Source organism: Rhea americana, unplaced genomic scaffold, assembly GCF_003343005.1.
Source record: "Rhea americana isolate MKP2758 unplaced genomic scaffold, rheAme1 scaffold_64, whole genome shotgun sequence".
NCBI classification, from domain to species: domain Eukaryota; kingdom Metazoa; phylum Chordata; class Aves; order Rheiformes; family Rheidae; genus Rhea; species Rhea americana.
The window spans coordinates 3,748,902-3,776,833 of record NW_028186801.1 but is presented as its reverse complement, the minus strand read 5'-3'; the positions used below and the strand labels follow the sequence as shown (position 1 = coordinate 3,776,833).

The following is a 27,932-nucleotide window of genomic DNA, read 5'->3' as shown; positions in this document are numbered from 1 at the left end:
GCAGTACCCAAAAAAAGAGACTACATAGCAAGACACAATACTGTAACCACATTATTACCAGAACCAAGTGAAATAGAGGTCATATCCTCATTTATACACCCCAGGGTAAGGACTGCTATGTTTGCAATAACATGATGTTACTGATTTACTTGACTGTGTTCTTTGCTGTACTGCTAGAGCCTTTCCTATGGAACTGTTGCTTTGCCACATATTTACCACATTATATTTATGCACCTGATTGGAGTTCTTGTCCCTACTGAGCAGCATTCTCTTTACTTCGCACCTTTCTCTACTATATTAAGGTAATGTAAAATTCTGATCCTATTCTCCACAAGGTTTAAAGCTCCCAGGATCATCCACATATTCCAAATAACTAACAAAAATATTGTGTAGTACAGATAGACACTGCTTTCTATACTTTCAGTTTAACAGACAATAATATCTTGTGTTTTGTTTCCCGGAAGCAAAAAGTTTGGGTAAAAGTTATAACTTACTTCTAGAGTTACTATGCTATCTTTGAATGAGAAAGCATAGAGAAATGGAGATGAGTAGGAGGTAGAAGTTATATAAAAGAACAATTTATGTGAGAAAATAAATGCTTTTAAAATCATAAGGAGACTTCATGAACTTAAACAAGATTTTGTTATAAATGTGATTATTTATAAGAAATTTCAATTTAAATGTTCTTTTCTTAAATCCATCTAAGTTACAGAAAATTAAATATGTTTGAAAGCAAAATATCTTAGAAGAGCCCAAGATACTATGAGTTCATAAATGCTGAGAATTGTCATAGAATTCAGAAAATCCATAAATTTATGCACCACAGGAGAAAGATACAATTAGGAAAAGAAAAACATCTGAGATAACATAAGGAAAATGCAAAAATTTGCCTAAAGTCAGTGGTGGTAGAGCCTTATTCATGCCCAATGTGTCCTTGTACAATTCACATTCAGAGTATTACATGTACAACTAATGCCCAGAAAGCTGCCTGCTGAAGTCACACAACGTGAATGTCAATGAAGTTTTTTAAAAGTATGATCATTCTGTGATGTATTTATCGGTCATTTCAGTTTAAAATTCATATTTTCAGTATATGAACACTGACTCTCTCTCTTTCTCTCTCTCTCTCTCTAAAAATACATAACCAATGTGCATTGACAACACTGTGGTATTGGTTTTATTATCGCATAAAACTGAAGTACAGTAGGCTGAAGTGATTTCAGGGGTCCTGGGACCTTAATAAAAGGTTGTGAAGTCATCAGTCAAGTCACTATAGAGTTATTTTGCAGAATTAAGTGTCCATTATTTATTTCTCAAGCTTCCTTCTAGTTATATTTTTCTATTAGACTCAAAATGCAAAAAATTGTGTATTTCTATTACTCATCAGGCTTTGGATTCACAGAATTATGAGAACGACCAATTGTTACCTTGTAGCTGAGCTTTTGACAGCTTTGTGAAAACACTTTTCCTATAAAGAACGTATGACTCTAGCCTTCAGACCGAAAAAAGGCTAAGTAAAGAACAACAAAAAAGGTAAAAAGCAAACTTACCATTAAGCAAGTTACTAGAATGACAAAGATGCTGAGAAATATGACAACTGCATAAAATCCTTCTTTGCTCCAGATTTTGTCTGCTTCACGCTGGCCTTGCAAAACATTTTTCTTTATTAAGCAATAAAAAAGAAAGAAGGAAAGAAAAAAGTTACACAGTAGTGTGTGCAGATTAAATAGCCCTTGTCAGGCATTAATCATCTTCCTTAGCTTTATTACAGTTCACATTCCAAAGTATACAACATTTATTTTGAATGCTGCCATTCCCACACCTACCTTAGCTAATAAGCACGCTGACTGCACCGTATACGCATGACACCAGAATCCTAACACTACGAAAGATGATCTCAGATCTTCCTAGTGACTGCTGAAATGATCTTCCTACACAAGTAATGTACTGGTTTAAGGTAAGCAAACAAGACTCACATTCTTTCTTGGAAACTACCTGGCTCATCAGGTAATAAGGCATTGCACTTGCGTGGGCTGAGGAAACTGCTCACACTGTCTTTTTCTCTCTGCTGCTTATCTCCTGCCCCACCACCCACACGCTAGCCTCTGAACTGTTTACACTTTACACAGACGTGAGAACAGGTGACTTGCCAGTTGCCTTCATGAGCCAAGAAGCCCTGGCACTGTAACCTTTAGAATATGTACATGCATATATGTATAGAGATACAAAATTCTGATTTGCTGAAAGTGATCTCATTATCCATGTATCTGTAATTCTGAATACGCTTCATCTCACTATCTTTGGGTTCCTGCTGATACTACATTTCTAAAAGGCTGTGCACACTAAAATTTGCAGAACTCCTGGGGAATATGAAATAATAATAATTTTTAAAGCATATATTCTTGGCCTTATTGCAGTGGGAGGACTTGGTTGGGCTATTAAATTACAATATTTCATTACATTTCCTAATAGAAATATGTAGTAGAAATGGAGTAGATGTACCCTAACTGTCCTATATTATTTAGAATAAAATGTATATTCTTGCAAAAAAAGGGGAATCTTCTGTTGTGGATTTCCAAGACAGAAATTCAGTCTCAGTCTTTTTCTTTTTTCTTAATTATATATTTCCAGTACAACTCTCAGACTGAGTAAAACAACTTTCTTAAATTCCAGTTTCTGCTGTAAACGTTGGAGGTCTCAGTGCTTCCCCTTCCTAGGGAATCCCCTAACGGTGTTAATTAAACTTTTAGTTTAACTACTGAGTTGTATTCCCTAGGAATTTATCTCAAGGCAACTAACATGAATTATGAATGTGCTCTTTTACCTTCTCAGGGGACGTTCCATATGGGTCCTAAGAGTCACCCACTTTCCACAGAGGAACGAGTCCCTCCTTTTAAAGGTAAGTAGCACACTGAACGTGTTACTACAGTGACCATCTACTACTTAACATGGATGGTTCATGCTCCGAAGTCTGCTTTGCCACTGTTCAGCTTGTTCTTTTGAGTAGTCAATGTATCGAGAAAATTACTTGTGTCCATGAACACTCCAAATGAAGAAAGTACTGACAAAATTGAATTTGTGTGGTAAGGGCTGCTGAGGAGGAGGAGAGCATGGGTTGGGAAACACAATAAAGGCTGACAAAAACCCGCTGTATGCTGTATCCCATATAATTGTTACGGTCTTACTTTCAGCACAGATTTGCTCTGTGCTTGTTTTCAAAGGGTGATAAAATGCAGATTATATTCTTTGCAATTCACAGATCACACTGCCACAAAATTCAAATATATAGAAAAGAATTTGATAGTATGGTTAATTTATAGACATGCTTGCTAAAAAAATTACGTATGTATAACTAAAAGTTGGCTGCACTAAAGCTAAAAGCATCTATAAATAAGAGTATTCTTTGGAAGTCACAGAATGAGGGACCAGAATGGAAATAGTTTACCCCCTTCTGCTAAACCACAGAAACTAACCTTGCAAAATTAGTGTGAATATTTGAGTGAGTAATTGTGCACAATGTTTCACAATCTGGGCCTAAAATCACTGTAGGTATCCGCAAGTTGACAAGGATTGTAAGTGACCGTCCTCTGTGTAGTGAATAACTTAAAAATCAGGTTTCAGTGATGGAAATCTTGCCAAATATTGCAGAAACAATGCAGACAAATTCTGCAACCAACGCAGAAATTGTTCCTAGACATATTCAAACAGTGCTGCCACGATAGTGCTCTGTAATTTTCTGTGCAATTTGCTACTTTGGCACAACAAGGTTATTCTGTTGTGTTCACAGCATAGGACGCGGATCCTAATATTGCCGCAGAGCCCAAAATTGCAGCTGCTGTGCACTCAGGAATCTTGCTGAATTCCCAGGAATCCCACAATGAGAGCGGCAGCTGCAGCCCTGGCCTGTTAGCTATAAGCTAACTGTTTGACCCTGGGCAGGTTACCTGATGGCTTTCTGGGTTTTCAGATCTCTCGGGAGGAAATCTGGATAAAAAGTAAGAACTGAAGGAGAATTGGCTGTGCTGACCTTCTGTGAGTGAGTACATTTTCTTTTTGGTAACTCCTTAGTGAAAGCTAGAAAGTAAATGAAGGCCTAATAGGATTTTTCGACATAATGGCAGAGAGACTTTTAATTAAATGCACTTCATTAATGTCACAAAACTTCATATTTTACATAGTTATATGCTTTATACACACAAATGAATCTAAAAATCATTAATCTCTATGATATACTTGCATTTAGGATATGCTTTACCCTGATTCGCCTTTCTAAAAATCAAGTTCAACAAATATTAATGAATACCGTAGAAAAAATGAAAAATGTATGCCTCTATTTTAACATGTCTGACACATCATTTTGAAACACTGAAATAGCACCTTTACCTAACCAACGAAATCTCTCCCCTTGATCTAACTGAACAGTATTCAGGATAGCAGAATTATTGCTTAAACTGCTCTCTAACGATAGAAGAGGCTGTGACCTACAGTAGCTGAGTCACTTCATTTCCGTGATAAGAAACTGCCATCTGACATGTCAGTGCTACTAATTCAGAACTTTGTTCCTAGGTCTGAGAGAACTGATAAGAGGGATATCAGCTGCTAAGATCATTCAAACCGGTTAACGCCCTAGAAAAATAAGCAGGATGGCCCAAACACTAAGGAAACAGCAAAAGAGAGAGCGAGCTTCTGCTCATGATGATGGGCCTCGAGCCTCCAGCAAGGACTTGTGTTCTGTCTAAATTGATTGATGTTATTCTATATTTCTCTCAGTCTGATGGGAGCCTTCTCCTGCCTGAGAATCAACTAAGACATTCAGATAGTTTTTGAGGAGTGGGAATGTGCCACGGCCATCAGAGAGCAGAAGGATAAACTAAAGCTGAGCTGCAAAAAGCCTCAGCTGATGAAGGCAGGAAGGAATATGGCAGCAGGTGGGCTGGCTGGGGAGTTCCGGTAGCTCTGGCAATTTCAGGTCCCAGAACAAACTTGGCTACTGAGAGGAAGGCTCATCATTGCTGCACGTCATCCCCCAGTGTTTGACTCCACTCTCTAAGGAGTCTCCACAACCAGATGAGTCATTTAGGCAGAATTAGCCAGGTTAATTAAACAGTTTAAATTCAGTATAATTTAAGATGTGGAAGAATCAATGCAGTCTAAGTAACCACACACTATTGCCAACCTTATTTAAGACTGTCCACATAAGCGTCTGCTTTGCTCAAAACTAAACTGGAACAAATATGTATAGAAAAATGATTTTTCATAAACTTAAAAAAAAGACATTAAAGACACAGTCTGGGCCTTCTGGTCTTATTATGCAAACCTAGTGGATTATTTCTACACACAAGTAAAATGAGCAGTCAGCTCTTCATAATAAAAAGAGAGATCTTGACCTGAAGCAGTCACTGTAAAACCTGAGACTGAAAGATGCTGCCAAGATAACAGGAGCTGCCAGGAAGGGCAAGTCTTCACTGGAAGAAAGGTGACTTGTTAAATTGGGTTAGTAAACCCCAATTAGTTCTTAGGCTGCAATGATAATGAAAGCAAGGCAAGCTGTAGTTATGAGCACAGATAGAAGCTCACAGAGAGCTGGGAACCAAACTTGCTCGTACTGAGTTATCCAAGTTCATATTGGGTTATTTTGTCTTTTCTGCTACTTTAACTATGTTAGCTAAAGCAGGTTAAGAAAACTTGCCAAGTTAATTCATTTCCTCTCCTTAGTGAAAACATGCAGGAAAACTGGTGACCTCTCTGGTTCCTAGGACTGTGGGGAATAGCCACTTACCGTCTCCCATGGCATAGCCTCCTCAAAGACTCTAACTATTTGATATTTAACTATTGCCAAAGTCACTTTGCAGTTTCACAACAATTCTTTCCATACCAGTATTCAGCCTTAGCGTGTCCGTGCAATAAAGTGTTGTGACTTTGTGTTTTAATGAAAGTCGAGAGGCCTGCAGGGGAGCCATGGGCCAGCCAGCTCACACGAGCAGTGAGCAGGTTCCTAACCGCTGTTGCTGTGCTCTGCTTTCACCCATGCAGGTAGAATGCTCCATCTGCCTTGTGTGATCACAGAAACACATCCTGGTTCTAAGCTATAGGTTTTGATCACTAATCCTTACACTGACATACGGCTTCTGTAGGCTTTAGGTGAATGATTAGTTCCTTTGATTCTTTCTCTGACAGAAGTTAATATCATGCACTTCAAAGCCACAGAGTAGAAGCTTTGCGTAAGGAGGGTGTAACTGTACATTTCGGGATTGCATAATTTGGAATAAACTATCAAATGGAAAATTCTGCTTTGTATCATATCTCCCAGCTAGCACTTAGCTTACTTCACAAAAGGCAGTAACTCCTTATTTCAGTTATTCTAACTTCAGCTATTTTTGTTATCCAAAACTACTTCAAGTCCACTTCTATTCTACTAAGCTCTAAAATCCAGTGCTATTTTCTTTTTTCTCTGACTGCAGTTTTAAGGTATTGGGAAATCAGGTTATCCATATCGTAGTAAAATGGATTGCCTTGGTCACTGAATTTAATCCCATGCACTAACAAGTAGCAGTTCAGTAGTTTTTTGTTCTAAGAATGTCTGCTCCAGGCACTGCCGCACACATCATGGATTAGAATTCCAGTTCCGACACAAACTTTCGACCGTAATAAAAGAGCAGATGCTACAACAACAATAAACCGTTGGAAAGGAAAAGGCATATAGAAGGCGTTGCCATTGCCCTGGATCCCTGAAATGGCAGAGACTCAGTTAAATTAAACATCCACATTACCATCCATGCACATCCCATTCTACAGCAGGCTGCAAAGAACTCCAGTGCTTCCTACAGCAAAGGCCTATAAGCAATCTGCTCTCCCAGCTACTGCATAATAAGAAACTAGGATATGAATTTTGAGACAGGAATTTTAACTAAAAATAGATCAGTGATTAATTCACCAGTAGATGCAAATTGGCAAACTATTACTGGAATGTATTTTCAGTCCCCTACACCCATTGAGAGTTTTGCTGTTTATGATACTGTGTGCTGTAACTTGAAGGAGAGAGCTTCAGTCTTCCACTCAGGTTTTCCTATATAACCTTGGTAAAGTTTCTTAGAATAGGAATAATCTCCCCCTCTACTGTTGAGAATCTAGCTTAAGCTAAACTCTGTTAGAAAGAGTCAACCAACCAATCTCAGAAGAGGTATCAGAGAGATGGAATGAACTGCCCACTGACAGTGTCTCTCTCCTGTTTACTGTAGAGGGAGATGATAGACTTTTAATTCTTAGGCAGCTAATAAAGATACAGACAGCTAAAATATAAGATGAACTCTTAACACCTCTGTGTCAGCCACCCACAAAGACAAGGATAACACTTTCTGCACAGGTTGTAGCGTACATACAATACTGATTGTGAAGCATTTGGTCATTGCGGTAGAAGACTGCACACATCTATCAGCTCAGCAATTAATTAGAGTTAATAGCTCAGGAATGCACAAAATTGGTAAAATCACCTGTCAAAGCTATACCTTTCTATAGCTGTATATCTCTGTATTTCTATATCTTTTTTCAATGGTTTGTATCTTTACATTATTTGCCATTGCTTTGTTCAGCATGATTTGTTCTTTGGGCAAGCTGAGTGAAGAGTAAATAATTGGTAGCAAGTAAAGGTTATATGTTGCTGTTTTTAGCTGCTATTTTCTATGAAAGCTTACTCAGGCAAGCAGTTTATGAAGATCCAGAGGGAATACGTATTAGTGTGAAGCTGCATAATTTTTGCAGAATCAGGATCTTAGTGGTATAAACTGCTACCAACTGAAAAAAAAGACTTTATATTAAAATAATTTCTTGTTTCTCCACCAGTGTTACAGGAAGGTATAGTCTGCAACTTTTATTCAAGGAGTTATCCTTTTTCTAAATGATTCATTCTAGTTGTCTATGCTTTTTCAGACAGAAAATTCAAATACTTAGGCATTCCAGATTATTGAAATGTACCCAGAATAGACAAGATTTTCCGTTTAGCACTGTTTTTTCCCAGCTTCTTTTCACACCTACACTATATTTCTCCATTCATCCATTATTCACATATGTTCTTGACCCATGTCTGCCTAAAGCTTGATTTGTAACTGAAGTATGAAGCACAAATAATTGCATCTATCACAACCATCAAACTGATATGCCTCAGTAAAAAAGGTAATTCTAACCTAAAGGAAGCTTAGCCTAGGTTGCTGATGAGAGATATAAAGACCTGATTTGACATTTGGATAGAATTGCTTGGCTTCATTTTGCATCAGAACTGCTAAAAACCTGAGAATCCTCTCATTTCCATAGGGGCAGGCTGCTGTAGGGCATGGAGAACTGTACTAAAGAGATCTTGTTTTTATATTGCGCTTCTCATGCTGAAGATATCTTAGAGAATCTTAAACAGAGTTAGACTATTTAAAATGAGCGAAGAACATAGAGGTACAGGTGAAAAGAGAAGCCAGTACTAACTCTGCAATGGCTTGAGCATAGGTTTTCTTGTAAAAAATATGAACTCTTACCTGTTCCTACAGGTAATATAGCTTATCAAAATCATTCTTTTCTTTCCTCCACTTTTTTCAACAAATAAACATTTCCTCTGTAAAATGGGAACTTTCATGGAAAACACTGACTCTTGATCACATTTGAAATTACTCTGCCTGCATACTTGCTTGCTTCTTGCTTCTCTTGAGAACAGAAAGAAGCATGGAAAAAACATACAAATTCAATTTTCTGAATTTATGTGAGAAATAAGTTATCCAGGTAGCTAGGTAGCTATGCTCACTCTTGAACTCTGCATTCTATTTATCTCTTTACTGAAATTGTCTTACCTGTCAGCCCCCACAAAAAAGACCAAATGTCCTTGGGCCCACATACTTGCAGGCAGCTGATGCATGCTTAGGATCTAAATTGCTTTCAATGGTAGCTGAACTGTGTGAGGAGGACCTGGATCTTAATGCTTAAAAAGCCTAATGAAGCATTATTAAAGTAATTTAACAGGGTTAGTAGTATAATTGCCTTACAGCAGTAATACTATCTTCTTAGCTTAAATATTTCCCTCCGTGTTCTTGGGAACCTTAGCCTGAGAATTAAGACATCTGTAAGAACCACCTAATCTGTAACAAACTACAGCTTAGAAAAGCAGTAACCTACCTCAGGGGAGACCTCTGTTATTCCAAACTGTGATAAGCTCTGATGCAAAATGTTGATGTTAAGTGAACGCAGCACTTCTTCAGATGGGAGTGCATCAGAAATACCTGGTTTTCTGTTCACTGGGGACACAAACAGTTCCACACAGTTCTTCTTCCCCTAGAAAAACAAAATACCACAGAATTAGAGGATGGGTTTGAAACTAGATAATCGGTGCTATATATAGGTTGTAACCGCATTTCCAGAAACGAAAGCAAGGAATAAACAGAGAGGCTGCAACCTGCTATGGGAGGATAATATACCTACTCCCTGTTTTCTTAAATTCCAGATGACTGTGAAAAAAAGCAAATACCATAGGTGTACACATGTGCTTTGTCTCATTCACTGTTGCCAAGGTCCCCTCTTCCAAGTCTAGTACCATTAACAAGATAGATTGTGGTAACATGGTGAGGGGGGCCCACGGGATGATCCAGTGGGGATTTTAGCAGACAGTTCTTCTGATCTGAGCTGAAGCACAGCCCTGTTTTAAACACTTGTCCTTAAACAGGAATGCTTAGTATAATGCTAATTAGAAAGCATTGCTTTCTAATCCTCTGTCAACACACTGCAGACACACACTACAACAAAGTGTAATATCCTTCTAGTCCACTGCAGAGTAACTCTGTAAGATGGCAAAATGAAATGAAAGCACTAGAAAAGTTTTGTTTACTTTTAGTGGATACGCTGTGATAAACTAGAGCAGCATCTCCTTCTAGCAGAGAGACCAGACTTCATGGCATAATGCTTCAGACAGTGTTGCTGTCCACAGAGGGCGCGTGGATCTAGGTTAATTTGGGGCAACCTATCTGTGGCTATGATGCGCAGTCTTGACTCTGGGCACTGCTACATACAAGGTAGGCACAGAGGTACTCACCTGCCCTGCTCCCTGCTGACTCCACAGACAAGAACCTTACTGGCCTGGTTATTTGGTATTTGTTCTTAAGGGCTGGGAGAAATTAGTTCAAATAGGGATAATCCTGATTTCCCATTGTGCCCTCCCCTTCAATGTGTGCATCATCCATTTTACCAAAGGGAAAGACATTTTTTGCTATTCATAAAATACGCAGTTATAGCATTCAGATGTAGAGATGCATAGACAGGCACACTTTCAAACATTTACCCTAAATTTGCCCTCTCTGCTCTCACATGTCCCACTGGCCCGTTTGCTTGGTAGGATGGATAAGAATATTGTCTACCAGTGAGACTGGGCATTTCTCAGTAGGATTTCTCAAATCAGCAGAGTTATAAGACTAACTAATTAATTAAGTGCAATATGACATCCTTAGATCACAGATGAAAGGAGAAAGTGAAAAGTTATAGAGGCAGTAGGAAAACAAACAGTGTTTCTTCTACGTAATGACGTAATTTCCACAGTTCATAATAAGAAAGGTACTAATTCACATGGTATGTTAAAATACACCCCCAACTTGGCAAGACTTCTCACATAATTGTGCTTTTCTCTGTCATTCAACCTTTCACTCTGGCTCATGCAGAGGACAAAGGAAATTCAGCATCACTTGTCATGAATGAGTGACATCCCCAGTGAACAAGAGAGGGGCTGCATTGCATTCCTATTGATCTTTTGTTTTATACATCTTGTGTGATCCTTTCTCACAAAGACATATTTGAAGGAGTTTTTTAATCCTTTTTGATGTATACAATCCTATCAAGCTATCAAGGTAGGAAATACTTTTATGCTGAACCTGTTTGTTTTCTTTACTAATACTCAACTCAACCCATATATAGAATAAAATAAAATAACTCTTTCCTGTGCAAAATGAACTGAACGCTACCAACAAACACATGATATTAGGGTTTTTGGTTTCAAGGCAAAACTGTCATAAAAAGACAACAGTGTTCATACTGTATGCTTTACACACCACACAGAAAAGCATACTGTAAAAATTGTTTTTAAAAATTCTTCCCTGCTGGAAGCAAATTTGTCATCATCTTTAGCTAACATGATACCGTAGTCTACAAGATCACTTCTGAGTACAGGTTGTTACAACAGAATAGCAAAACATGAATATTAATATTGTGAGAAGACATTTAATTTAGTAATGGAAAGTCTGAGGATAAATTGCGAAGGTGCCTCAGAAAGGCAGTCACATATATTTTCTGAGCAAGATGTGAACAACTGATAAACAAAGCATAAATAAATGTTTCTTAATGGCTGTGATGTAAAACTGCATAGAAATTAAAACAACCAAACCTATTCTAGGGATAGGCAAACTGCTTAAGAAAAAGGCATGGAAGAGGAGATTTATCTGACTTACATTTTTCTCTAGACTCTAACTAATAACGGTTTCCTTTCAAAAGAAATTTTATATCATTGTTAATGGAGATCTATTTTTCTTTTTGCAGAGGGGAAAGAGAGAAGTATTTTTCTGTCTTATTTTATTGCACTTTTCCATAATGTCTGGAAAATTAATTTAAGAGGATTCAAAATAACCAGGTCATTTTTGTTATACACAGCCCTCTGGTACTTACAATCAGCCTGTTGATGTGAATTTGCTGAGGTAACAGTCCCAATGCTGCAGCCACTCCTTGGCGAAATATCCTAAGCAATGTGATATTCAGCTTGTTTACATCCATTTGCAGAGTCTGAAAAACAAAACCAATCCAAATGAGCTCCTTGCACTGATACAGTTCTCAAGATAACTGACCTCTGTGACTCTCACTATTTTTTTCTAGAATGATAATCTGTGCAATCTACTTGAATCTGCAATAAAGAACAAGTCCAAAGGAAAATTTAAGCATCTTAAATGCTGCTCACTAGCAGTACTACCTTTCCTTAATGATATTCAAAATAGATTCCAGAAGCTTTTGGATAAATTTTTCAGAAAAGTTACAGTGCTCAAAATAGCACAATTATTACATTAGAAATAAAAGTCAAGCATTAAACACCAATTCACTTTTAAAGAATTAGGCATTGGATTTGCACAATGAAGATTTCCTTTTGAACATTTTCTTAGTGTTACTCTCTGTAGGTGATGAATGGGTCAAACACAGGGAAATTATATAATTTTTATTTTAATTGGTGTATCTGAGATCAAAAAAGAAACATTCTAAATACATTCCATGTTCTCGAAATTCCTAAAGCTTCCTTATTTCAGTCAGAGAAGGCTGTTAATTCTCACCATAGACCACCATGTCACTGAAGTATTTTCTTTTTCTGTATCTGAATCATAGTGACATTTGAATATTTCTTAGAGTACAAATTGTTCCTGTGAAGTTGATGGAATTTCACCCTGGAAAGAATTTAATTTCAAATCTGTTTCCGAGAAGACCCAGATATATCTGCACATGAAGCTTTGTGGACACTACTTCCACATAGCACCTCAGGTGCCCTTTCTTTGCTTCCATAACCCCTTTGTGGTCAATATGTAGTGAAGAATGGAGGGAAGAGGAGTATATGTAATCTTCCTAGTCCCCCCTGGCAAGGAACTGACTTAGGGACTTAACTAAGTTCTGACTGAACCTATTGACTTGAGCTGAAAAAGGTTTTTTACTTCAGAGTTTAAGCTTTCTATTTAAAGACATAGTGTATGCCAGCTCGCTACTCTGTGGAGCCAAGCAAGGATCTTTCCTTCCTGAGCAGAGCTACATAAAGAGAATTAAATATCAGTGGGTCAGACATCATATTGGGAATATGGTTGTGGTCTAGAAAGAAATGTAATTAATTTTTTTCTCAAAGCAAAACAGCATTACACATTTTGACTTAGTCGTTCATTATTTATAAGTAGCAAATATTATGATGCAAAACCATGTAATATTTACTTTCATCTTCCACTGTCAATCTGATCTTTTCATCAATATTGAATGTTCTTCTTTTTTTCTTTTTTTCCCTTATTTTACACTAATAGGATTGTCAGGTCTTGATGCATCAACTAAGGTCTGCTCTTAGCATACATTTGAGCTTTAATTCATCTGAAAGTATTATAGAATTCTTCAAGTTAAATCACCCTTTCTACCCTTGACTTTTCAAAATGTAGACTCTTCCACTGCTTGCTTCTTCACCAACTCCTTTGAATTAGACAGACATCTTGAGTGATCAAAAAACTGCTCCAGTTTCATCACTGAAACAGAGAAATGTCTTGAGAGTGAAGACATACATCTGACAGACCTGCGTACCATTCCTTCTGCACCCAGGCTGGCTTGTTCATGCTCCTTCAGTGTACCTGCCTTGGTGTGCAGCTGTGAAGCTGCCACTGCACTGAAAGCTGACAGCACGGTCTGAGGATCATATGTAAAGGAGAAAGGTTGTTGGAGCTGAAACAGGAAGGCTAACATGAGGGTCCCTAGTTATCTATCAGGCTGACACAAAGAGTGAGAAATTACTTGCCCAAATCAGTGCCCTTGAATTATGGGGATATTGATAGCTTGTTGTTACTCAAAAACAAACAAACAAAAAGAATAGGCATAAAATCAAAATACATTCACTAAAATACCCTTGAGTCAGGGATCAGATTACATTAATAGGTTGTTAAATAATAGGTTAAGAGCTCACTGATAAAGACCGAAGCAAAAAATTTAGACAGCTGGTTACACTTTGTTTCACTTGAGTCTTGATGAAGTGATACTTAGACACGAGTCTCAGAATATCCACCTTTAAATGTGGATAGATTTCATCTTCTAGCTTAAATGGGTATAAGGAGGTAATGCCCACATAATAAATTCTTATAGATTTAGTATGCTAGAATTGTGGTTCATCATACTGAGGGACAATAAAATGTATTGAAATGCCATTATCTTCAAGAGAGTTAAATTTCATTCTTGGAGGTCTGAATTTGGTCCTATATGAACAGTTATAAAAGGCTAAATAGTCCATATCTCTGTGTAATAGCTACATCTATATTGTGCTTAATGGTTCTGAGGGAAGCCTGAAGACCACAGCACTCACTCTGTCAGTCTGGATTCAACTTGCATAGAAAACTCATCTGACCTTGCAGCAAGAGATGTCAGGACCCTTTTAGGAAGCATCCCAGCACATTTGATTTCCTGAGGTCAGCCATGTGGTGACTTTGCACAGAGGAGATCAGTACAAGCTGCCCAGAGTGCTGCAGCTTGCTCACACATGGGGTAGGTGCTCTTCGGACACTTTGGATACAAAGTACAGTGAGGCTGCTAGCTGGGGCACTCCAGAGCTAGCTCCACAGTTAGGAGCACAAGTCTTTAAGCCTAACCTCAGGGCCCCTCCTATGCAGCAATATAGGTTTTTTATGACTACTCCTCCAGAAAAGCAAGAAAAATCTGAAGAAGAAACAGGTTACAATTTTTTATAAGAATCTTGCCTTGACATCCATTGAAGGAATTTTCTTCTCAATTGCTAATGTTAGCGTGAAGCTTATTTCATTGGCAATTATAGTAAAAATGAAGTAAGAGTAAAATAGATCGCCTTTTTTCTACATCAGGAGAGTGTGGTTTGCTCCTGTCAGACAGACATCTAGTGAGCCATGATCTGCCACTTTAGGAATGAGATTTCTAATTTGATCAGTGAAAGATAATTTATAGAGACACCTGATCAATGGGACCCTTTGCAAGCCTGTCTCAGAGCGAGCAGCACATCACAAACATGCTATGTACCCTCTATTACCCCCCTGTTTGCACTGGAATTGTGAAAACACAGAGTGAGAGTTGATCAGACTGAAGATGCATTGTTTAGCATCCTGTGGCCAACTCTGGATGCTTATGGAAAATAATAGGAACTGTGCAAGAATATATTCTTTTTCCAAGTTCTTTCCCACAATGTCCAGACTAATTTATGCCTCCACAGCCCAAAAAGGCAATGGGTCTCCTTGATCACATGAACATTATTATACAGTAGCTTATGCTGACATTACCAAGATCTAGGATGAAGGCAGCACTTCGGGCATTAGATTCTCAGCTCTGACTTGTGCTCTCCTGAAGGTAACTAGAGTTTTGTCAGTCCTTTGGGTATAGTACAAAGCAGTCTTTCTGAAAATTCCTAGCAACCATAATTTATGTTGAGGAAATTTAGTTAGAGAAAGAAGTGAAAAAAAGAAAAAGAAGGAAGACTAGAGGCAAAAAAGCCTTAAATATTCCTATCAGTAGAATATTATTAAATTACTAATATTCTAATATTGCTGTGCTATTCTGTTGGCATGTCTAGATATTATATTGACTGTAGTCCATAAACATCAGAGATTAGGATAGAAAGATGATAATGGTTGAATTACAAAGACAACAATGCATGTACATTAAATAGTCAGTATAAACTGTCATTAAGAGAATCACTCCTAGAATGTAAACCTGTCTATCTAAAATCACACAAACAGAATCATAGTATGTATAATTCCACTTGCAATAAAATGTAAAAATAAACTCTGTAAAGTTAATCTATAGAAATAAATTTAAGAAAGCATTAGCATAGATAAAAAAGTTATTTCTTACTGCTTTACTCTTGTTGCTCCTTTTGCTTTGGAAAAGAGAGAGCTGAAGCATCCCGTGTTAGACAGCACTAATTATTTACCCTTTGCCGATCTGCAGTGTTTGTCATGTATTGTAACCTACTCCCCAAGGAGTTTACAATTTAGAATCTGCTACCTCTGTTGGCAATAGCAACTTGTTGAGTCTAGAGGCAAACACACTGGAGGACTCATTTCCCTCAGCAATTACTGATACGGATATTGCAACTGTAGTGACAGTTTCTAGGGTTATCCGATCTGAGCAAAACAGGTAGTTGGAGGGGAAGAGGTTTTTTGCTTGTAGTGGAACACTTGGGAAGACAGAGTTCCGGAAAAGAAAACCCAGCACAGAAAAACAATACTGAGATTGAAATCCTACGGGGGCTTTGGGATAAAGATTGTCATGTGAAAGAAAGAAAAAAAATAAACTATGAAAAGGACCAATTTATACCCAATTCTAGAATAACATTTTTCTCTATTGTTATGATTTACCATGCCAACTTTTTTCTAAGGAAAATTCAGAGATGCCTCTCTTTCATATCATTTTTCTTTTCACAAGCTATGTCCTTTCTGCAATGATGCTCAAGGACACTACTCTTTTTCCATACACTGGTTCCTCCCCTCTAAACTCCATCTGCACCCACAACCATGGGTATTTTCTCAAACCTCCAGGTAACTTGAATATTCAGGAAGAAAAAGAATCAGGTTGAAGAAGGTTAAAATATGTCTTCATAATACTTCTATGAACAAAGATTAAAAAAAAAAATCAGGAAAGCTTCCTAGGAATTTTACATACTTCCAGGGCCGTTTGGTAGTAAGTTCTTTTTTGGGCTAAAAGCAAACAAACATAACACAAAAAAAGAAAAAAGAAGGATCCCCCTAAATTGCACAGGCAATGCAAAAAATAAAGCTCATAAAAGTGTTGGCTTATCTGCCTGTGCTCCATTTATTTATTATTTAGGAAATCACCAACAATACTATTAAATGTATGCTGTTCTAAAGCAAATTCTGGACTATGGCAAGGAAACAGAGAAGCAGCATAAACTAACTCCCCCATGTCCTTAAAAGTATACTAGGATCATAACACTCTGAATCAGGAGCAGGGGAGCAAAAGCACCCCCTCTGGTAACTCACTGGTTGTTTTGATCTTGCGGTTTGTACATGGAAATGGGGACGTGTGCCACACAGAAAGGCTGGGGATAGCTGAATAGTCAGGAATATCTACCCGGATTTTAACACAGTGTAACCAGCTGTGTCTTCACTGCAGTTTGGTTGGTGCGGGGGTGGGTGAGGGTGATAACTCCCTGCAGACAGGTAGTTGCTTGCTTGTGCCTACAGATGGGACATCCCTTTGCCAAACTGGTACTGCCAACACAGCCCCCCTCCAGCCCCCTGCCAGCACCCGAGCCACAGGTTTATCCTGCTTATCCGTCAGACTGTAGGTCCCTCCACCTAAGCACCCCCCTTCCTACTGTTCTGCTCCCTCCTTGGAAACAGAGTATGCAGCTAATTAGTGCCACCGTTTCCCCTCGTCACCCCCATGAGGCAGCCTCAGGACTAGAGCCACGGAAGGATGCATTTATCAAGAATCAAGTGCTAGGGTTGTGTTTGTACAGTTTCAGTATAGGACTATAAGTAATCTGGCAACAAATTATAAAAACATTTCAGTTTTGTCTTTTCTTCCCCTAAACCCATTAGACTTGCCTTCCTGTCGCTGTTCATCGATCTCTGTTCGCAGCTGCGCTGGCCGTCAGGTTCGCCCCTTTGGCAGGCTCAGGTGGCCTACCGCAGTCATGGAACGTTGCGGCTTTTATAATATTCTGTGTATCAGGTGTCACAGCAAGTATTAGTGTTTTATGCAGACCAGCAATCACATGGCAGCCTGTGTCCTCCGTTTCTGATGGAGGCCAACATGATGCAATTCAAACAAAGCACTTTGCCAAGACAAGCCTCCGAGGGCACTTGTCCTGAAACCAAGCCACTGTCCGAGGTGGCCTTCCCTCCTGCCTGTGTGTCCCTCTACCTCTACAACAGCATTTTTTTCAGGAGGGGAAACCAGCCCTTTTATGAAGTCCACGTTAAATTTTGAATTATGACTATAAATTAAGACAAAATAATTGACAATTAGTTTTATTTTGCCTCTGATTTGTGTACTTTCTCCTGAGTACAAAATCAATTATTTTGATGATTAACTAAAGGAGTTTCATTGTGTATACTAGCAGTTGCCCGCAACAAACTACTCAAACTTTCATATATTATATTATTTCTACTAGAACACAATGTGACTAAAAATATAAATCTTGGACATTTAAATACTTCCAAGGTCAGGGAGTAATTACTACAACACTGTGAAGGGAAGTCTTGGCTATTCTACAAAATTGTAGTGAAAAACACCTGAAATAGTAGAAAAATCACAGGCATATGCTTGAGTTTATAAGAACCAGTGAAAAGTGCTGAGAAACTCTCTGCACTCTTGGATCTATAGAGCTCTCTGTCTTGTTTTGCCAGCCTAACTAAGTCTTGATCTGGAACATGCCTATGTTTAAATTATGCATTTTATAATGAGGAGATAGAGCCACTGCAGAATGTGCAAATATGCCAAACAGTTCCAAATTTTACAAGAAGCCAACAACAATTAAAGTGCACTTGCTCAAAGAGTATTTGGATGATGAGAAAAAGAACTCATCTTTTACATGGCTCCATATAAATTTATGAAAAAGTTGTAGGAATGGGATACTTCAGTTTCTTCAGTGCTGATTATTCCAGTGAAGTTTTGCATATTTGGGTGCAGCATTTCAAGACGGGATGTTGTACAACTTCATTCACAATTTTGCTACAGAAAAGATAAAAGTTAGGGAAAATCTCTGTTTAAAGTAAGCATAATATTTCCTGGCTTTACGCATTTGTTAGATAACATTAAAGACATCTTTTTACTCTTGATGAATTTTTCATGGAAGTATCTACATTTATGCATATTATGAGCTCTCTCTGAAAGAAATCAAAGACAAAAATAATATTAATTGGAAAGGAAGGGTTAATCTAATTTGTTAACAAAAATCTTTGGTTCCTTCTCAACGTCTTTCAGGCACAGATTCATTAAAACAAAACTGAAAAAATCAAAACTTATAAAAGGAAGTGATCTTTCACACAGTGTAATTAATCCATAGATCTTTTTGCCACAGAAAGTTGCTGAGGCCAAAAACTGAAAAAGTGGCAGAAAAAGGGCTGGATGTTTAGATGGATATTGGAAATCACTAGTGTTTTTGGAAACTATACAGAAGACACACTACAAAATTTGCTATACAGTTGAAGCTAAACCTATAACTATCAGAAACCAAGCTAAACTCAAATGCAATAAAAGGATAAGTTCTTCAGCCTGCTATGAAGGCCATGATATTTAACTAGACACTGGGCTGGACGCAATTCCTGTTTGCGTGTGTAGGTATCAATTAAAGACTTTGTTAGAGACTACCACATCACAGAGGACAAAGATGCTGTACCAGCTGTTGAAATGAAGACAGCATACTCCACCGGCATCCACAGACTAGGCTGGCAAAGCTGCTCTGAATGGTGAGCAGGTGGTTGATATGCCTAAACTGGTTTGTCTCAGCTACGTGAGAGGTTTACAATTCTTCTCACAGGAGGAAATAATTTCTGAAATAAGAGTGGCTGGTTTGGAGCTGATTTGACCACTTCTGTAGGAAGCACTACAACAAGAGTGAGAAAAGACCCATCTGCAATGTCTGGCTTTTGTCCAAGATTCCTTCACTGAGATTTACACGCACTTGGGCAGTGAGTCAGTCAGCTATAGAAAGACTCCATGACCTTCATGAATGATTAAAGCATAGGAGAATGCATTCAGCCTATTAAGGATAAGGTTTGTTAATGCCTCTCTTCAGAGGCATTCTATCACTCCTATGTTCTGCATTAATTTCTGGGCTTGCAGTCTCCTAACAAGGATAAAGGGCCAGCTATTTCAGTGTCATATGATACCATTATGTCAGAAGGTAATGTGGATTACCTGATCAGATCTTATGTGAAGACACAGAATAGTCTTCTATCCTTCTTCTGAAAGGAATCTTAGAAGCTAGATTATTTCATTCTCCTGACTTCCGAGTCATATGGGTCGTTCCTGTACCACAATCTGATATCGTTAGCAACATGACAGACTGAGAGTATAGGTTAGACTATCCTAAAGATGCTCACTGTAGTCACTTCTCCTTTTCCTTTACCTCATTTCTATGGTATCATTAATCAATTGCATTATATATCTGGAGGCCAGAAGGTATTTATGGAGTCACTCACAGCAAGTGTACTGCAGGTTGTATGAGATTTCCAGACCAAAGTCTTATCTGAGTAAGGGTACAGCCTTATCCTGAGCCCTGTGAAGTTAAGAGGATTTTTTCTGAGTCAGTGGGTTGCAGAATCATGTATCTGAAGTGTTCAACGGTTTGCATGCTTCTCATTTCTGAAGTGGTATAGAAGAGTGGAGGGAAAGGTTGTCTACAGTCCACATGACACAAGTCTAAAGTAGCCTTGTCATTAAATAATATCAGTCACAAGAGCTCTCTGCACTGTGGGAGCCCTTTGGAAGAGGGAAGGACAGGTGCAGGCAGCTGCAGGGATTCTAATGTACTTCATGGCTGATTTCTGAGCACTTCTTTGAGATAAAGGGAACTTCTTGCATGCCGTGGAACTTGCATACCTAGTGATGAAAGGATCTAGTTTTCTCCTGAGTGTCAAAGTGTATTATTTCTTTTTAAAAATAGGTCACAATGATACTACATCTATTTTAAACTGTCCTAAACTGAAAGCATTTGCAGTAACTGCATATTGATTACTGGAAGGAACGACAGGCCTAAAGTTTTCTGTTCCTCTAGCCTTAGCAAGGTAAACCTCAGTTTATCTGCCTCACAGGCAGTCCTACATCTATGAAATGGGGACAATAGTATTTGACTTCCTCACAGGAGCCCTGTGAAAGTAAGAATTTCACATATTGTGGTGAGAACATAGGGGACAGAAACATAGGATGGAACTTTTCAACTCCTTTCACAGTTGCCCCTCAAAGTTACTTCTTGCCTTTGTTTCATCTGGTGCTGCATTTCTTCAAGAACTGGGATTTAATTCATCACAAATTATTTCGCCTTTCTTAAACTAATAGTTGAAGTACAATCGAAAGCTAAAAAAATTTCTTGATTCCTTCCTTCCTCCATCCACCTCTCCCCTCCCCTCCTCCCTTCCATTTACCCTGAGATTATGTTAGAAAACTGAAAAGGACAAGATAATGGAAAACTGCAAGGGCATACACAGAGAGATGGAAACTTGAGGAGAGCACGAAGAGCTCAGTTCAACATTATTTCAACCTTTTTGTTCTTTGAGAGGCATGTTATAATGAGCTGTATAAAATTGTCCTAACTGTCCTTTTTCAAAAAATTTTTTGAATCTTTCCATTACAAAAGAAATGCATGGTGCTATTATGTCCAGTATAACTTATGAGCACAGCATGATTGTACCAGTCACATCCTATTTCATCATTCCAAAGCCAGCTGCAGTCCTCAGAGCAAACAGATCCTTGAACCCCCTCAGCATAATGCTTTATAATACATTTGTTTTTTCTGTCCAATTATTAAATCTAAGGCAGAGCTTGCCTAAAGCCCAAAATGCCAGAGGACAAGTATTGTTTCTCCTAGCTCCTTTTGTTAAACCCTCATTCCAGCTAGTTTTACATGTTTCAAAGAATTTTCAGATACTGAAGTTTAAATTCCTGTTTAAATTACCATTGTAAAATGGTTCTAGGTACACCAAAATGCCTTCCAGAAAAATCTCAGACCAAAAAAATATTTGCAAACTTTTCTTTATCCTCACAATTTTATCATTAGTTTCAGGCACAATGATTTTTTTTGAACCTTACATACTAATGAAGAACAAAACAAGAAACCTAAGTTGATATAGCAGCTTCCAAATCTTTAAAGAACTGATGTGACCACAAAACTCCCACTGACTTACCCTCCTTAGTGTCCTTTCTGTCTGCTTAGAAAATCAAAGTAAGGTTTCAGTACTGCTAACCTTCTAGCTTCCTCGTGCATTTCTTTTCAGAGGCAATTTTTACTGGTTGTTTATCTCTATTGTCATCACCGTAATGATTCATTATTGTAATAAAACTTATATGACTGACCTTTCCTTAACAACTAAAGCATTCCAAATTCATATTTTGAGTGCAGTCAGTAAACATTACTTCAGGTTTTATACTGTCATGGATACATGTGAAAGGCTATGCATCTGTCTCAAAGTTTTAACAAAATCATTAATGACTATATGTGAACCCTATAGGCTCAAAATTTGGAGGACAAATGGAAAGAAAATCTCGTGATTCTTGCAACTGTCTCAGGATCTTTAAACCTTTAAGCTGCTAATGCAGAATGCATTTGTGTTCCACAGGCTACAAGGTACAAATTCCCTTTCTCTTGAGCAGCTGGACAAAGGATTTTCCTCTTGTATATGGTGCTGAAAATGAAAGTATAAGCTAAAGGAAATCACTAACACCAAATTTTCAAAGATTTAAGGAGATTTTTAACTTAATGTTTCTTGTTAATGTTAGTAAAAATATGGTATTTTAGACCCGCTATTCCAGATTTGGGTTTATGGCTTTGGAAACTTGACAGATATATTGTGTCCCAAATGCTTTAATAAAAGACAAATTTTCCAGCTGAATCATTAGGGAAGAAGCTGTAGAAAATGGCTTTCAGTCTAATTTGGGGGACTTTTCTTTAGAGATGACTGCACTTGTCAGATTAAAGACAAAGAAGCTGTGCTGCCTTATATTATGGCATATTACTGCTCTAAAATGGCTGGAAGATAGAGCCCACTTCATGGTCCTTCAAGTTCTATTATTCTCAGGATCAGATGATCATTCTGTGTACATTTTTTGAAAGTAGGTAATATAGGTATCCTAGCCAACCTCAAAAAATGTTTAAAATGGGGAAAAAATGTATTTTTTTCCTTTTATATTCAGAATTGGTCACCATTCCTGCCTCAGTTATTAAAAGAGAATATTAAAAACTGTTTACATGCATTCTCATGCATTCTCATTCTCAAACACATACAAAACAAAGCAAATAGGTAAATAAAAATGCTTCATTTGCATCCCTAGTATCAGCTGATTTTTAGGATAAATTGTATTTGTAAGTCAATCTTGTATTACAATACCTACCTTACCCTGGTAAAAGAATACGGAATTTAGCATCTGAGAAGTTTAGGCTTTGTCATTCACAGTCACTTCATTTCATGAATGCTACACCATTCTTCCATAATTTATTGTTAAAAAAGTGGCAAGGCCACTTACTCTTTAGTAAACAGAGATTTCCAATTCATGGATATCGCTGAAATCTTGAAGTCATTGTGCAAACTAATTAATTGTTTGTTTTGTACTTTGCTCGCCTTGTACTTTATACTCTTGCTTGGCCTATGCTTGTCCATGAATTCTGTAAATAGAAAAATGAATGAGAACTCCTCAAAGATATTTACATGACCTTAGTACTCTCTTGACTTGGCTTTGTAATCTTTTCCTCCCTTTTACACTCAGAACGATATTATAGCATTTCAAGTGTTCCTATTTTTTGCTTTTTCATTTTGTTATTCTTTCTATTATTAATAGAATTTTCTATTTTCAATCACTGCCAGTAGTTTAGAGTCCTTCCTCTAATCCCCATTCTATCCCTCAGCCATCTTTATTCAATAAAAGGACCGACCAGCAAAATAATTCATAACTCTTTTCAGAAAGAAAATGCAATTGCAAATTCAGTGGGTGAGGTTTCCTTTTCCTTTTCTGCTGTTTCTTAATTTTTAACAATGTTCTTCAAGCATGCAAGAGGTAATCTTTCAGATTTCCACAAGTGACCACAAACAGTGCCATTTGTGTTTGTGAGATTCAGTTCCTCTGTAAGAATGCAGCAGGCGCTCCTTTCTTTATTCACATTTCCTGCCTCTTTCCTGCTCTGGAAATCCATGAGATTCTCTGTGGTTCTGTGGCTATTGTTCCACTTTAGGGTCAGGAATAACAGCCTAAGCTAGAATACTCAGCATCTAGGAGACCAAATGTATGTCTCAGATTCAGAGTGATACCTGCAACAGGTCATATCGTAACAGACCAACTCCTATCAATGACGGCAAAAGGGTTTGTAGTACTTGCAATAAACTTCAGAAAAAAAACATGACATATACTTTTTTTCTGGGAAACCCATCAGTGAGTTAAGAGATACAGTAATAGCATCTATGTGTGTTAATAAAAAGCTGTATGCTTCTGTTGGTTGACATGCCGCTAAAAACTAAGCCTAAATTTATCAGTGGAGGAATGTCTACTTAAACAAATTCACAAGTTAAGCGTAAAAGCAAAAGAAAATTAAAATGCTACAAAAATCTCAGAAGAAAGTGATTAAAACTGTGTGTTTATATGTTATGCAATTTAATTGACATAGCAGGAAAAGCAAGACTGGAATTTCACTGGAGACTGTGGTTATTGTCTATTTTTCATACATAACATCTAATGTGAGCAACTGTTTTTTTTTTAATTATTTTGAGAAAATATCACAGTGATATCCTATCATTTACAAGCTCTAGTTTCATTTAGCTGTGATAAGACAAAAATCCATTCTTGCAAACTCTTTTGGGAAGAAAATCTATAGGAACTATCCCACCAAAATTTGTATGACCACTTGGGAGACACAGGTGTTCTGCACCTAGTGCTTCAGCTAAGAACAGCCATGCCAGGTCGACATATTCAAAACATAGGAGCAAATTCAATGAATCCCATCAGTGTTGCACTAAACATGGGCTGTACTCTATAAGATGCAGATATGGATTTACTAAGAAGTTGGAGGAGCTCTATTTCCCACACCATCCTCACTTCCCATACCCCTGCTGCAGTTTTCCCCCGGAAGTTTTTTATGGCACGGCTGGCAAATCACACATTTTGGTCTTCTCTGATGGCCCTTCTCTCACTCACTTTTTAAAGATGGAGAGAAGCCACAGTGCTGTGAAGAAGCCTGATACGAATATATATTTTATCATCTCACCCTCTCTCTCGGCAGCCCTACACAGCAGAGCCACCATCATACAACTCACCATGGGGATGTAGTCCCTCTGTGAGACCCAGCGGGATGGCATGACACAGCACAGCAAGGGTCTCAGCCCCATCTCTACTGTAACCTTACTATTCTTGTGCTGTCTACAACAGGAAGTTCAATTTCTCCAGAACTATGACGATTAGCTGAGATTAAGTTGAACAAAAATAATAGAGACAATAAAGCGGAACAACCCCATGGTGGGAAGGGCAAAGGGACAGAAAATTAACAAAATGGCTTTAATGGATTTTCATTTCTATGATCCCTTTCCCCATCAAACATAAAATTCCTGGAAAAACTTTCAGAAATTGCAAAATTAAATGCCTGGAGGAAAAGGAGTTAAAAAAAAAAGTTAATAAAAATGACCATTTTTTGAAGAAATCTGAGTGTTTTGACGAAGCAAACAGCATGAAGAAGCTAAATATTCTTAAGTATTCTCTGCCAGTATAGCAAAATTTTTTTTAAAATATGAATTTTTTAGTTTGATTTTCCACAGATTGTTTCTGCAGTAAGTGAAAGAAAATCAGTGAAGCTGAATGCCATAAATAAGATCCCTTTGCCCTCAATACTCTGTGTCTTATTGTAGGATACAAGAATATATGAGGGAGAATTCTTTGTTCAACTCCATTAACATAAGCTTTCTATTTGCCATGTTAAGCTATGCCTACTTGGAACAGTTCAACATTTTCTATATACAAGCAGTTTTATCCTTTCATCATCCTAGCCTACAACAATAAACAGACCTATGACTGCTCCCAGTAACTTTCCAGTATTTTTTACTTTTCTAAAAGCTGTTTAGCTACTGCTCCTAAGGTCACATTTATGTGCATGACTTTAAGTATTTGGTTTTCATCTATTAGTGATCAGCCCTAATCAAGCATGTTTATAAGGCAATCAAAAGAAGGCAAATCTCATTCATTAACTGCCAGCTATTATTGCAGATACCTAAATGGTCCAAGTCCTCCTGAAGTGTGTTCTTCTGGGAGAATACCCCAGGTGGGTGATTGCTGTTCCTGTGTCCTACTATAACAAGAGCATACAAAAAAAAAGCTTTTCATCATAAGCATAGATCTGTGCAAAAAGGCACGTAAACTTATGCTATACAAGTGAGGCAAAGAGCCGGACCAGCATTCAACAAGAGCTCGCAACCAGACAATTAACCCTCCTGGGCAATTCAAGTAGCTCCTGCTGATTTACTTAGTATGCATTTCCTGAGAGGTATTTTAGAGAGCCAAAACACTGATCTCAAATAACCAATAACATCAGTTTGTGACAGACTTTATTATGGTTTGTATTCACATCTTTTGGTCATGCGCATAGTAACTTCATTTCTTCCCTTACTATCGCATACATCACATTTCCTGAGTCAACTTCTTTTTTGTTAGGCAGGCATAACACAGTCCAATATGCTATCTTCTCTGCTAAATGCAGAATTGCTTGTATTCTTCCTAAACAATTTCAAATGTACACTGAATATTTATGTCACATGATGTCATGCTGGGTGATAGAGAGAGCAGGAATGGAAGGAGTTAAAAACATTGTAGTAGTAAATAACAAATTTGCTTAGATTTGCAGTTCACATATGCACAACAAAGGATTCAGCCATAGAGATTAAGAATAATCATCAAGTTTGAAGAAAAAGAAGTGCTAGGAGGTAAAGTGTTTACCTTACAAACAGAAAAAATGGTAAGTAATGTCAAAACTATAAGTAATAATGAGGGATTTGCGCTTCCAACACAGAATCCTGCCCAATATACATGGCTATTTCATTTTCAAGGTTTGGGGATTATTCTTGACAGTTTATGTTAGAAAATATTAGTTCTCTAACTATAGTAAAGTTCAAAGAATTTAAGATTTATATGGATCATTAAATACAGAAACAAGGGACTTAGCACATATCATTTGTGAAGATCATTTAATCTGAGTTATTTTAATTTACTTCATCACATATGTTCTTTTCTGTTTGCACCCTGTATTATACACAATCAAAAAGTCTTCTCTGCACAGTTATTTGACATCATCGTAATATCTTACATAACTAATATGCAAAATATAAATGTATTTAAATTGTTTGCATAACCTGAACAAGATAGAAACTTCGTCATGTCAGCTGAATTCTGTCTTTTTTACATAATCTAATTTGAAAACGTATTTATGACTCACCAGTCTTTTAAAGTTCAGCCTGTGATTAGAGATTCTAAACTGTAATCTTGCAGTTAACTGTGAAATTCTTAAATTTCATTGCCATTCTGTATTCTGTCTCTCCTCATATAACTATCTTCTACACTAACAATTCATATATAGATTAGAAAGATCACAGAGCAGGTCACAAATCAGGAAAGTGCATTTGCAAAAATGTCTTGCAAAATGCAATGAATAAATAAATAATAATTTCTTTCTATTTTCTAGGAGTCCAAACCAACTTAGTCCTCTATTTCAATAACTATTGTGCAATTTATCTAAGTTTAAAATCACACTTTTCATTTAGTGACTCAAATCATATGCATTTTAATAAATTTTGAGTTCACTTAGTAAAAGAAAGTATAATACATACATAAAGTTGACAACTTTTTATTAGAAGATATTTTTCATAAAATTTTAAGCAAGAAAGAAGCTTCTAAGTTGACAGTTTCTACACATTTATAGAAGATTAGTATTCCAACATTTGAGTCTTTTTAAGGCCACATCCTTAAGGTATTTATGTATTGCTATGTATTCAAAATTCATGTACAACAGAACACATGCAGAACTTTAATTATCTGTAAAGCATATGGTTGCTTACTTTAGACTGAAGAAGTATTGAGTTTGGATGCAGAGAGAAGCAGCAGTGTCACTCGATTCAGAGATGAAATAGTGGGAAGGCAGAAGCTGAGAGTTGGTACTCAGAAGCAGTAATAGAATGGCTTAGAAATTTGGAAAAACAGAAAGAGAGAGAACTGGGAATGCAGATTTAATGCTATCAATCAGTTTGCTTCCCCAAAGGGAATTCTACATTCATCTTTTTTTCCAGCACTTAGATTTCATAGATAAATTTGACGAAGGGGATAACTTTACACCATTAGTGAAATTTGCACTTGTGTAGTGCCATTAACATTGTCTTTCTAGAAGTGAATTCTCTCTCTATAAAAAGGCTGTAAATCCAGGTTTCCTAAAATGCCTCTTAATGAATATGACCTTTGGCTAGGAATGCTCATTTATT

At 37.4% G+C, this 27,932-nt stretch overlaps 1 protein-coding gene across 1 annotated transcript in view; it reads right to left on the bottom strand.

The window, feature by feature from the left end:
• Positions 1-27,932, bottom strand: part of PTPRR (protein tyrosine phosphatase receptor type R) — a 155,846-nt gene that overhangs the window by 63,664 nt on the left and 64,250 nt on the right. Inside the window, exons 3-5 of the mRNA XM_085320525.1 lie at positions 11,677-11,790; positions 9,151-9,306; positions 1,551-1,661 (exon numbers count right to left, since the gene is read on the bottom strand). Of these exons, the coding sequence (XP_085176651.1) occupies positions 1,551-1,661; positions 9,151-9,306; positions 11,677-11,790 (381 nt within the window). The remainder of the gene's footprint in view (positions 1-1,550; positions 1,662-9,150; positions 9,307-11,676; positions 11,791-27,932) is intronic.